General features: G+C 40.9%; 1 protein-coding gene across 1 annotated transcript; it reads left to right on the forward strand.

The window, feature by feature from the left end:
• Positions 1 to 868: 868 nt before the first annotated feature.
• On the forward strand, positions 869 to 11,952 carry ccnf (cyclin F). The gene is made up of 17 exons (XM_035654365.1): positions 869 to 1,129; positions 1,989 to 2,143; positions 2,307 to 2,413; positions 2,521 to 2,588; positions 2,801 to 2,997; positions 3,439 to 3,492; positions 3,909 to 4,013; positions 4,211 to 4,288; positions 4,752 to 4,906; positions 5,252 to 5,416; positions 5,596 to 5,719; positions 5,810 to 5,990; positions 6,171 to 6,258; positions 8,209 to 8,308; positions 8,478 to 8,611; positions 9,449 to 9,627; positions 10,005 to 11,952. The coding sequence occupies exons 1-17, from the start codon at positions 1,117 to 1,119 to the stop codon at positions 10,454 to 10,456; spliced, it is 2,355 nt and encodes a 784-aa protein (XP_035510258.1). The 5' UTR covers positions 869 to 1,116; the 3' UTR covers positions 10,457 to 11,952.
• The last annotated feature ends 1,164 nt before the right edge of the window (positions 11,953 to 13,116 follow it).

Genomic DNA, 13,116 nt, shown 5'->3' on the forward strand with positions numbered 1-13,116 from the left:
CTAAATTAATTGCCACTAATTATTTCGAATACGTATATTTTATAGTTCCGTCTGAGGACAAGAATTTCATCCTCAATTCCTTCCGAGGCAATACCTACAACTGAGGACACGAGGTCAAGTTCTCTGTAATATTTTGGTGAATTTGGGAAGTTTAATGACATAAACAGATGTTTGTATGATTACAAACAAATTACACTTCCCTAAAATTGAATATTCTTTTTAAAGACTAAATATCTTAAACTTTACACTCAACACAAAATCAATCAGTAGGAATTTAGTATTCTTTACATGCATTACAATGTAGACTTTTAAAAACAACATTTGGACCATAATGTAGGGAGGTACAATTTACAGAAGAACAGTTTACTTAATAAATAATATGTTAAAGTGTGTGCTTTTTAAACACATTGGTATGTTGGCTAGACCATAACTTAATGAGCAAACAATCATTACATTTAAATTAATTCATTAGTGGAATAATATAAATCTACTCTGGATCTGACTGTGTGCCTGTCCCTTTAAACACGGTACCTTTAAACGGTGTTTTCTGCTCAACTACATCTCCCACAATCCCCAGTAAACAGGTGGGTCTGTGGACGTGCTTCATAATCAGGTCAACCAATAATATACAGCCACTGGCGAGCGCGTACTTCGAAATGGCGTCATCTTGTCCAATGAGCGTCCGACATTTTCCAGTTTATAAAATCTGACCAATCGGTGCTGCCGTTCTTCACGCGGACCAATCAAAAGCTTACCATGTAGCAGAGAGGCGTCACCGAGCGCGACCAATCAGATTGAATGTGGCGTTTAAACGTTGAGCGCGGGCGGTCCTACGGTGGCTTTGGGGCGGGTCCAACAAGTGAGGACGCGTGCTTGAATTTGAATTCAGGCGAGAGCGAACAACTTGTTAAGATATTAGTCAACTACTACAGCACAACAGAGGCTGTGAGCAGTATTTGAACACTGTGTGTGTCTTCATTTCTGGTGGGATAGTCCGTAAGCGTGTATGTGTGTAATATCAGGTAGTATCAGGTAGAATCGCCGCTACGTTTAAATCGCTGCTCAGTGCTGTAGCTACGGGCATCGCTGTTTGAGGGAGAGATCACTACACTCGCAATGAAAGCGGGCGGTAAGTAACCGAAGTCAATTTAATCTTACTTTCATAAATACGGGCATGACTTAACGTAAGGATAATTAAGTGTTTGGGGACTTAAATAAAATGCTTGCAATTTCACAGAGTTACCTAACAGCACGGGTAACTTAACTGAGTTAGCTGCTAGCCAACACTAACGTTAACCGGTGTAGCCGTGGATTCTTCCTCAAAGTTACTGTAGTTTCAAATAGGTTAATGCGGGCGATAGTTGTTTAAAACGTCCCCCCTCTTAGCTTTGTACACGTTTGTGGTAATTAAATGATAAAACGTGAAACTTCATGAAACCTAGTCGTAACTTATCGTAGGTTATATTTGAATCTCAGGAGGGAAATTTGGGCGCTCAGTTGGTTTTGACTTCTCCCAGTCAGACGCTGAATTGTTGAATTGTTGTCGAATAGCTGTTAATGCTTACAACACTTGATTAGAAAACGCTGTATGCTCATTTTAAGAGTTCTAGGCAATCGTCTTTACATGAATTTAAACTTTTTTTCGCATTCAAACATAGGGTTTGCCTGAACCACCCGCAGATGCCTTACGTTAGGCGTTTTGAATATGGAGGCATAACCATCACCTTGGTGTGCCTCACTACCAGCTAACATATTTACTGTCCAGTGGCCTACTTTAAATGATGTGCAAATATTAGTTTGACATGAATGTGAGAATTAGTTTGTGAACTCTGCACTAAGATGTGAAATGCCTTTTTTTGTGTGTGTGTGTGTGTGTGCCATTCAAATACATTTCCTACTAAGCTGTATATGAGAACCGTGCAACAGAATTGGGACTGCTGGTTAATATGTATGAATTGTCTGACTTTTAAACTGCTTTTTCCCCTCAGTCGTCCACTGCCGTTGTTCAAAATGCTACTCGGTTCCAGCACGGAAGCGGGTCCGTAAGCGAACTCCAGCCCTTACCTTGCTGTCTCTACCCGAGGAGATCCTCCTGTGTGTGCTCCAGTGCCTCTCTGCTGAGGACCTGCTGTCTGTCAGAGCAGTGAGTAAACATCCTGTACACACTGTAACACTGCTATACACAACCTCTAACATCTATGTACCATGCCGTCCGAGATTTGTTCTGGCTTGGGCGTCTTGTCACCACCTGATTTGAAAGGTCTTTTGTTAAGGGATTACTGTAATTGTTTTAACTTCTGTTACAGGTTCACTCCCAGCTGCGGGACATTGTTGACAACCACTCCAGTGTATGGGCCAGGGTCAGTTTCAGGGACACGTGGCCGTCCCCCAACAGCCTTTGGCTATTTGAAAGGTACAATCAGTTTTGTAAAAAAAAATAAAAAAAGACAAAACAATGACTCATAAATGTATTGTTTTTCTTCTGTTGGGTCATTAACTGAAACACGTCTCTTCTTTCAGAGCTGCTGAGAAAGGGAATTTTGAAGCTGCTGTGAAACTAGGGATTGCTTATTTGTACAATGAAGGACGTAAGTGAAACTCGTGAACTCTATAATTTAACCATTTATTGAAAATGGGCATGCCATGTATGTTCTTTCTTCTTTATGTTGGTTCTGTGTTAGTACCTCTATCTTACAAGGGCATCCTGGGTAAATGAAGGTGAAACAGAAGCGGGGGACATAAATCCCTCTTGATACAAGTGATTACAGCTCTTCTCTTGTGCCTTGTTTCTCTCCAACAGCGTTGTTAAGTGATGAGGGGCGAGCGGATGTGTGTGGTCGCAAGGCCTCCCACTTTTTCAGCCTGGCAGAGAGCCTGCGCTCTCCTTTGGCAGATCCCTTCATCTGGGTGTTCATCCGTCCACCATGGTCGCCCACCGGCAGCTGCTGCAAGGCTGTGGTGTTCGACCGTCTCAAGGCTGAGTGTGACACCAACGTGGTATGTTTTGCTTTTGACATTGTAGAGGGCAGACAAATGCACTTCCTTTTTAACCAACACAACACAACAAAAAATTAAACTGCATTAATTTTGTATCAACAATTATTTTAAATCCTTCCTTCTCTCTAGTTATTAATGCAAATTTTAGGTCATTGGCAATGAGAATATAATTGAGAAAATCTTTAAAAGTCAGGCAGATTCCTACTGCTTAGTGGCCCTTATATGCCTGGTTTTTCAGGTTCAATGTGTTCGTATTGTCATGCTTAAAGGGGTCAGTCATTTTGGAGAAAGAGTTGATTTTTGAGTTTCGTTCCCAGGTTGTCAAATACTGGCACGCCTTTTTTAAGAAAAACGTAATAATTAACTAAAACTAAAAATAATAACCTACACGGAAGATAATAATTAAAGTGTTCATTAATTTATTTTTATTTTCCTTTACAGGAGAAGAGAGGACCCTTGTTGCACTGTTTGGCAAGAGTTTTGCAGCTGTTTGAGGTGAGCGTGAAAGTGAGACTGAACCTGGCTGTTTCTGACTGGGTGTGGTTAGCCCAGTTTCTATTAGCCTCCAATCAAAGTGTATCGCCGTGTGCTGCTGTCACAGGGGGCTTGTCTGGCTAGTTATTAACAGCACAGATGGGATAATTGTTTGTTCTACTCTTCATATGTCACAGCTCTTGCCTTACGGTCCCTGTTGAGTATTCACTCGCAGCCCTGGTGTACTTTGTTATTTATGATTATTTATGATTTCACACCACATATGCAGAACTCTGGTTTGTTTTTCAGGATCATGGCACACAAGCATTTATGTGTGAAGGGGAGATTGTTTGACCGCTTCGTTAGGAACAGAACGTTCTGTCAGTTTGCTTAGCAAAAACTGTCATTCACATCTGGAACTGTGCTCTCTTTTCCAGGACGATGAAAGACACTCTAATGCCATATCTATGCTGGAGCAGTCGTCACAGGCTGGCTGTCTACAGAGCTCCTACCTGTTGTGGGAGAACAACCGGAAAGCAGCCGTGAGTCTGAATCTCTTTCAGTTTTCTAAGCAGAGTTATTCTTAGATACATTAACCTTATTGATTCAGGCTGTACATTCCCCATGCCAAACTCGAACATTGACACATTTGTTCATAGTATAGTACATATAGTTGACAGTGCGTGTTTTATTGTGTGTAGAAAATAACCGCGTTTGTTTTTTCATATTTGTCTTTTAGATGGCAGATCCAGGCAGGTACCTCCAGTGTGTCCGAACCCTTAGAGACTATGCTGGCAAAGGATGCTGGGAGGCACAGGTGTGTGATCAGAGGCCAAAAATTGTCATTACACTGATCCAGCAGCTTATTTAGTGTGTGTTCTTGTGCATTTTCAGATTGATGGCCTTATTTGTCAGCCAGCAGCTTTATCAAGCTTTATGTCTTTGACAGCTTTTCATCTCTTGTGTTCTTGTTTCATTTCTTTTCATTTCCCACTCATCTAATTGACCAGATTTGGAACTTACTGAAGCACTTCAGGCAGTGTCAAGAGGCCTTGACAGTTGTTGACTTACTGTGTTTTCTTTTGTTCATGGCCTTTTTTAAAGCTTTGCTTTTTGAATCACAAATATGACTCATCCGAATCACAAGCTCAGTAGTTACATCAGCAGTCTATTGCAATACTCAACCTTATAGTTGTCTGTGTAGTGTGACCCAATTCAACAAGCTGTCAATTCATTTTAAACTATTTTGAAACATCAATTGAACACTTTCTTTCCCTCAGCTCTCCCTGGCCAAAGTGTGCAGCAGTGGGAATCCGCTTGGTTTGGAGTCAAAAGCCTGTTCTGACTTAGTAGCTCAGCTCTTCAGTTCCTCCAACCCGGCTTCACGACACTGCACGCAGGGCATCCTCAGACGAGGCATCAAGGACACCATGAGGTAGACGGGAACATAAACATACTATGATCTTACTGACATGATTACAGTCTGTTGGTGAATAATATCATTCCACACAATTAAATACTCCGGTTAGTCATTGTGAAGACATGATTTAATTACATCACTAAAGAGTAGATGAAACAGAACACCAGCATCAGTCAATTTATCTGAATAAATTCAAACCCTTTTCCCTGTGAACATATCGCATAGCCTTCAGGCAGATTTTAAGTTTCGTTTTGCCCATCAGTGTCTACTAATTTGGGATTCTTAGGCAAAGGACTTTAATCTTTTGCTTTTTTTGTTAAATGCTCATGGTCCTCAATTTCTACTCTTCTACCCTTCCAGGTACATCTTGGTGGACTGGCTCGTAGAGGTGACCACCATGAAGGATTTCTCCAGCCTGACGCTGCACGTGACAGTGGGTTGTGTGGACCGCTACTTGGCTCTGCGCTCTGTCCCCAAGGCTCGCCTCCAGTTATTGGGAATCGCCTGCATGGTAGTTTGTACACGGTGAGAATGCACATTGCCTATTTTCTGAAATGTTTGTATATTTTCCTTTTTTAATGTAAAGGTTCTAATACATCTGAAGGGGAAACTAATGATCCGTTGTTTCGAACAAACATAAAATAGTTGTTGATGCTTTCTTTTTGAACTTTTAAGACAATGTTTGGTTCTCTTTTATTTTTCAGCTATATCAGTAAAGAAATCCTGACAATACGCGAAGCTGTCTGGCTCACGGACAACACCTACAAATATGAAGACCTGGTTCGAATGATGGGAGAGGTTGTCTCTGTGCTGGAGGGAAAGATCAGGGTACGTCAAATATCCTTCTGTATTATAGAATATTTAAGTGCAAATGAATGATTTTGATTATGTACTGAATTTGCTGAATGCCCCCCTCAGAGCCCCACACTGCTGGACTACGGGGAGGTGCTGTTGTCTCTGCTCCCTCTGGAGAGGCGGACCGCTCACCTATTCAGCTACATCTGTGAGCTGTCGCTGCTCTACTCTGCTCTCGCCACACCACCACCTTCCAAACTGGCCTGCGCTGCACTACTGCTTACACGAGCACTACATCACTATGGTAATAAAACTTTGTTGCCACACACCACACGCCTGTTTGAAAAGATGCATTGTGACACCCCTTTAACGCTGACACGTAATGCAAATAATCTTTTCAAACAAATAGAATTTACGGCTTTAGTTGAGTGTTGCGTTTATGTTCACCTTGACTTATGCCTGTGGTCTCCCTCCCTCTCTGCAGCTCCCGTGTGGCCTAGCCAGTTGGTTAACTACACAGGCTTCTCCAAGCAAGACCTTGTCTCCTTTGCTGTGCTGCTCTATGTCAAATGGTAAGCTTCTAACACTGTGTGTTTGGTAGTCAAGACATTCATGTCTCTCCTCATCCTTCTGCATCACCCAGTCCATCAGGTCACATTCAGACATAGAGGCATCCATGTGCATCATAGCACACTCAAACCTTTTCTTTTTCATTAGTTCAGTTCGAGGGAGGCGATCAGGCATGATGCAATCAGTTCTAATAAGAATTACATTGGTTGTTGTTATGACCTTGGAAGAGGAAGAACCAGCATAGAGGTTGTGTATATTCTTGAAGGGCACATTTCAAAGGCACTTCATCTGTTGTGACCCCTGGTGATAAATGTAATCAAAAAAATAATAGTTTTTGAAGTGGGCATATCTATCTAGCTTTTGATTAGCCAGGTTAGTGATTGAAATATGTTCTGATTGCGATGCACATTATGTTTCTCAGTTGGTTACTCGTACTGTAGGCAGCAAAGTTCCTGCTAAACCATTGATTATTTGTTATTTTCTAAAAGGCTGACACATGTTAAGCACAAAGAAATGATGTGCATTTACTTCAAAATGGTGTTAAACCAAACACACCTTGGCACTTCTTGACTTGTGCTGTGTATTTCTAATGTAAATTATAGGCCATTATCTGCATTTTGTGGACCTATAACTCCTGAAGTGAAGTTGTGTGCTAAAGTGGCTATTAAAACTCCAAAGTCCTCTAGTATTATCCATACAGTTTATATAAAAGCCCATTGTTATTGTTGCCAAGGAAGGTTATGCCCTCTTTTTTTTTTTTCTCCATTGATTTTTATATATATAGTTTATTTCCTTCACAGCAGGAACAGGCAGATGATGGTGAGATAGAATTGACTCCAACACTTGTTCCAATAGATAAAATGCATGCACATGTTCAGTTTTTTGGCTTTTGAACCTTTTAAAACAATCCATGGTCGACTCAGCCACTTATCAAAGGTTGCATATTTCAAGAACTCTGAGTTCTTCAAGCAAAGAGTTTTTTCACCTTCACAGGTTGTTTAATTTGAATATTTTTAAAGGCCTGGTTAGGTAAAACCACCCCATATTCCCAAAGATAAAATAAATAAATAAATGTCCCAAAAAGTAAATAGAATTTATGCATTTTTGTCTTCTTTCCTAACTTGATTGTGTGATTCGATCTGTGACTATGTGGTGTCCCAGGTTATTACAGTTATTTAACAGCAGCTGTACTCTCACTCATACTGTGATCACATTAGACTGGTTTTAAGTGTTTGGCATCATTGACACATTGTCCTCATTGTCCACATTGTCAAACCTGAACTGTTTGATAAAGGTGACCACTGGATAAAACATAAGCATCAAAACAAGTACACACAGACTTCTGATAACTAGTATAATTTATTCAGCCATTTATTTACTGTACAGCAGCGTTTTAAAGCTTCTGGAAAAGGAAAAATATTTTTACTCTGAGCTATATAAAACATCACAAAAAAATGTTCCAGTCCGTGTTCTAATTAGTTACTGTACCATGGCAGCACTTTCCCTTATGAAAAAGGATAACAAGAATTGATTTGTGATGTGTCTGGCTGTTTTCAGCATGCTCATATAGCCACATTTATTAGATATAAGATTGTATATAATGCCTGGTAACCAAGAAAATGGATGGCCATTAAGGTTTTAAACATTAAGCCCAGAGAGAGCTGCAGCCATAAAAGACTGTAGGAGGCATTTGGGCTGCAGATCCGGGGGTGGATGGGGGGAGGGGAGGGACTGTGTAACCATCAGTGAATCACCAACTGAGTCACAGAAACGTGCCTCAGGGTGAGTCACATTGATAGGTGAGCATCGCATCGACAAACTGTAATTCTCAAATGGACAAGTAACGAGATTTGTCCCCAAGAGTTGATTATAGAGATGCAGCAAGCAAAGTGGATCCAACTCAGTCATTTTTCTTGTCTCTGTTTTCCCCCCTGCTCTTTGCCTCTCCCCAGTTTCAGTCAAGATGTTCCCAAAGATTACAGGCACGTGTCTCTTATGGGCGTTAAGCAACGGTTTGAAGATGAGGCCTACCAGCACATCAGCAAAGAGAAGGTACTTGACTTATTTATTTATTTTTTTAATTGCTGGTATAGGACAAAACCTCTCTGTACTAGACTTTACTTTTATTATTGTTTTGTTTTTAAAACCAGAGACATTTCTAAATTGTAGCACAGCATGTCTCTCAAACCGCAAATTGACTTTATTTTATGTCCTCCACAAGGTGATGGACTTTAAAGAGCTGTGTCAGATCTTGGAGATTCCTGAGGTGGAGCCCCAGATGGAGCCTCCCAGTCCCACTGGTCAACCAGCAGACATCCACACCTTCCTCGCCTCTCCATCTAGCACCAACAAGAGGTAAACCAGTTACCAACACACAAGTTCACCATGTCAACACATTAGGTTTGCTTGATATAATAAGAACAGCAAATGGCTTTAAGACACATTTAGATATAAAACACGTTCGCTGTGTTTCTATCTGATTGTCACGCAAATTTGTCTACACGAGTCTTGGCTAACGCTCACTCAATTGCGAATGTTAGCCTCCGATATTTGGCTGAAAAAATCTTTTCCCTAAATGTCACAAAATAAGTATGCGTTACTGACTGTTTGGCTAGCTAGCTAAGGTTTCTAGGTAACTTTAGCTTGTGATGGTTGGAAGCGTCAAGCGTTAAACATCGCTCTACGCACAATGAAGATGAAGAACACAGAATACTGTTTTTCTATAGTGCCTTCACATTTTAACCAACACATGGTGCTGGTGAGCTTTTCAGCCATTTTATCTTCATTTCCAACCAAGCTGCCCCGCTGTAACTGTAGTTTAAGAAAACATTCCAGATGCTTACACCCAGCTGGAGGTAAACGTGATACACTGGTGGAAACGCTGCTGTAGCTCCCAGCTTTACAGCACATATTATACATCAAATCATTAGAACCTTAGTAGTTAGGGCACCTGTGGGACAAGACTTGAAAGACACGCAAAGAATTCACTTATGAGAAATGACTCACTAACTGACAGCAAAATGACCAGTGCCCCCACCTCTTTCCTTGCTCATTTAGCAGTTCTTATCGGTCTCCTGTGCTACGTGACAACGGACGTGTGGACCATCTTGTCCAGAAGGTGTTTGTTTGTGCCATCTGCGAGATGCTCCAGTGACTCACTGTAACAACGCTGCTTCTCTACTTTCTCCCAAGGAGACGCGATGACACCATGCAGGCCCACAGAGCAGGCTTTGTGACCACGCCCACAGCAGAGCTGTCCAATCAGGAGGAGACGCTGCTGGGCGACATCCTGGACTGGAGCCTGGACACTTCCTGCTCTGGTTATGAGGGGGACCAGGAGGAGGAGAGCGAGGGAGAGAAAGACTGTGATTGTGAGTTTTGAGAAAGAGAGAAAGGGACTGGTCACATTTATTCTTTACTAACAGACTCCCAAAGGTGTTTTTCCCGAAGTATATAAATGAACTAATACATATATAGAGGAGAAAAATGCATGAGTCAGTCTTCCATTAGGGAATTATGTGACTAGAGATGACTCAGCTATTGCAATGTCCAGCATAATAAACCAGTACATACATTTAGGACTTGTTATTGTGCAGGCTTACTGTTGTGGACAAATGAGGATGGATGATAGTAGCTGTACTGAGTGTGTGTGTGTATGTGTGTGTGTTGGGGTCTGTAGTTATGTGTAAAGCTTGCCCAAAATAATTCGCTGTTACAAACTCTGACACCACTTCTTCTCTTTCAATAGCTTCTATGATACCCATCAAACTGCACCTGTTGACTGATGAAGACAAAAAACTAGAGCACTGCAGAGCCCTGTCCAGCGACGAAGACAGCTTCTGTGAAGCAGACAGGCAGGTGAGGAGGGATCCCCATGGCCAGGAACCCCTTTCCTTCTCTTCAGGATACTCCTCTGTCCAGAGTGTTAGCCCCTCATCCACATGCTGCTCCTCCTCCTCCTCCTCCTACCCCCTCATGCCTTGCACATTCAAGACCATTACCGGTTCCCTGGGCGCAGCCTCTGCCAGTGCCCAGCCGGGCTTCCGTCTTTTGGTGCCCATGCAGAGGCCCCGGGGCACCTCCAGCAAACAAGTGAAGAGGAAGAACTCAGCGGCTCATAGTGGAGGTGAGGTGGAAAGGGAAGAGGGGGAAGGGAAAGGAGACAAGTATTCTGCCAATGCAGGGTTTCTGAGCTTGTAGACATTGGTTTGTTCGACGGTCCTCAGGCTGTTCACAGACCCCCTGCGCACTTTGTTCTCAATGCTGTTCTTCACTCCTGTCCATCTGCACGGGGCCATCAATTGCCAAAAGATCAACAGACTTTGAGCCTAAGGGGAAACGAACAAGATAAATATGAATTATCTATAAACTTGCCTTTCTATTACGTTACATTTCATTTTCATGTTTACAAGCATGGCACAATAACATACCTCCCATAAACAAAGACTTGCAGTCAGCTCTGAAACCACTGGAACATGACTTGACTTTCCTCAGGACCCTGGTACAATTTCTGCTGTTTTACAGCCTTCTACAACAACCTATCTCAGCTCACATTAGATAGTTGTAAAAGAAATGAATTCTCATGGACTTATTTTGGAAGGAAACATTTTCATTGTTAAGATCATATTGTGGAAAAAAACGTAAACACAGCTGTCATGTTATTGTGATTGTTTTGGTTATCATAGTTTCTGATATGCACTGTCTGTACAAGAATCTATCTTGTAGTTGGTGAATGTCATCAATAGGTGACTACTGTTATCTATTTGATGGAAATGTCTGCATCTGAAGCCTTAAAGAAAAATGATTGTATGAATTCCTCTTGTTCAGCTTTGTCCTTGGTTCTATGTATGTTTGCCAAAGGTACTGTGGCGTTGTCATTTGTGTTTTCAGGGGAGTCTACACTCAGAGCTGTGAAATGAGTCTTTTAGTAGTCTGAATCTTCTACAATCTTGTACATATACACCAGTTGTGCTGTTGATAATATTTTAAAAGACCTATGGCACACTAATCCCATCAGGGACAGCAGATAGACTTTAAGATGTTAACTGTTGGAATATTGACACACTGTTCAATAAGGAGTGCTGATAATGGAGTTAACCAAGAATCACCAGCTGAATGAGTGTCGTACAAACCTCAGTTCATCATCCAGATGTTTAGTGCTGCACAGTCATTAACTATTCGGTTCATGTAATGAGGCACCCGATGCAACCTGAACCTAACATGCTGATGTGTTGTACTTTGCCCACTTTTACTCCAATCTGAATTAGGTCTAGCACTTTTATCATCACGGAAGGAGGGCAATTCCAGGAGATGTAACCAGTTCCACGCTTGAACAATCAATACTAAAGTATTTTTGAAATGGATTTGCTTTGCCTTCTTGGAGCGAAAGGGAAGTTCAGACACTAAAGGAAAATATTTGATGGGGTTGTGAAAGTACTGTATGCCTCATTCAAGACACTGAGTACACAACGTATAAAGGATTGTGACTGACTCATTTTTAACTGTTACGTCAGACTGGTTAACTCCTGTGTTTTTATTAATGTACATAGTACTATATGTATAAATGGAGAAAGACAAAGAACATGCCACTACTTGAAAATGTTTTTGCTTCATTCCAAAAAGGCAGTTTTCTTTGTGAAACCTCTGTTTTTCTCCAGTACAGTGTTTTCTCAATAGACCTGTGATGTGAATATGTAATTTTGTACTGAGTTTGAATAAAACAAGCCATCATGCAAGTTTCCTTTCATTGTTCATTTTCAGATACCAGAGTTTAATTATTTGTAATATATTTACTCTTAAAATCCTTATTCTCTAATTGCCTTCAGCAAAACTTTTAACAAGAATCTAAAGGCTTATTGCAGTCTTCTGTATTTTTTTTTCCCCCAAATGGGCTATTTTTCATGGACTTGAGGAGAATCATAAGCAACTTGAATCTTTTCTCTGGGGAAAAAATAAATGTGGCTAGCTGGAAGATATCTGTAGAATGTATTTATGTTTGGGTTCATAGATTAGAAGGTCTAGCTTGAGTTGTGTTCAAGAGCTCATTAAAATCAGAAGGCGCTATTACTCATGCTGGTACCCATAGAAGAAATACTAAGGCTATGAATAGAAACGCTACAAACAAATCCTGTTGAAAAAGAGTACCATTTTTTGGAATTCAATTCAGTTAACTCTAAGTCAATTATAGTTTCTGAAGTTTTATATAGAGAGAGCTGTCCTTTTAAAACAACAAATGCAATAAAGGTAATTCAACTCCTGACTGGAATAACTCAGAACCTTTCCTCTATTTTCCCAATAGGTAGAACTTCCAAGGAAATTACTTTTAATTAAAGTGTCTGGAAAAGCAGGGAAGGTCTAATTAAAGGACACCATTGACACAATTGTGGGATCCAGCTATTCTGATCATTCTTGTGACCAGTGTGTAGGATTTATTGTCACCCTCCCATTCCAAGTGGGTAGGAGAAACTATGGTGGCTGCAAAACTCATGAAAACATGAAAGGATCTATTTAGAGCCAATGTCTGCTCTGGGCTACTATTGGCGTAGAAGAGGACCCGCTCCTACTGTGGATAAAAATGGCTCATTCTGAGGTAACAGAAACACATTTCTTTTTTTCAGGTCATTATACAAATGAAAACATACCTATGAATATTATATAAAATTTCTGCAAACAGATCCTCCTAATTGTTACACGTTGATTTAACTTCTGAAATCTGTCTCTTGAAAGTTCTCCAGCTCATTGAAAGTGCAATATAGAGTACATCTTTAAAGAGAAACAAGCAATGGGGAGGAAGCATTTTCCTGGATAAATGGACCAACATGTTTTATTATCTAAAGGCATACTGCACATAAAACTTTTTT

This window comes from Morone saxatilis, unplaced genomic scaffold, assembly GCF_004916995.1.
Source record: "Morone saxatilis isolate NCDOM2014 unplaced genomic scaffold, NCSU_SB_2.0 Contig14, whole genome shotgun sequence".
Classification (NCBI taxonomy): domain Eukaryota; kingdom Metazoa; phylum Chordata; class Actinopteri; family Moronidae; genus Morone; species Morone saxatilis.

Coding starts and splice junctions, on each gene's coding strand:
- ccnf (XM_035654365.1), top strand. Junction 2,414..2,520: donor AGCCTTTGGCTATTTGAAAG/GTACAATCAGTT, acceptor CTCTTCTTTCAG/AGCTGCTGAGAAAGGGAATT. Junction 3,493..3,908: donor GAGTTTTGCAGCTGTTTGAG/GTGAGCGTGAAA, acceptor TCTCTTTTCCAG/GACGATGAAAGACACTCTAA.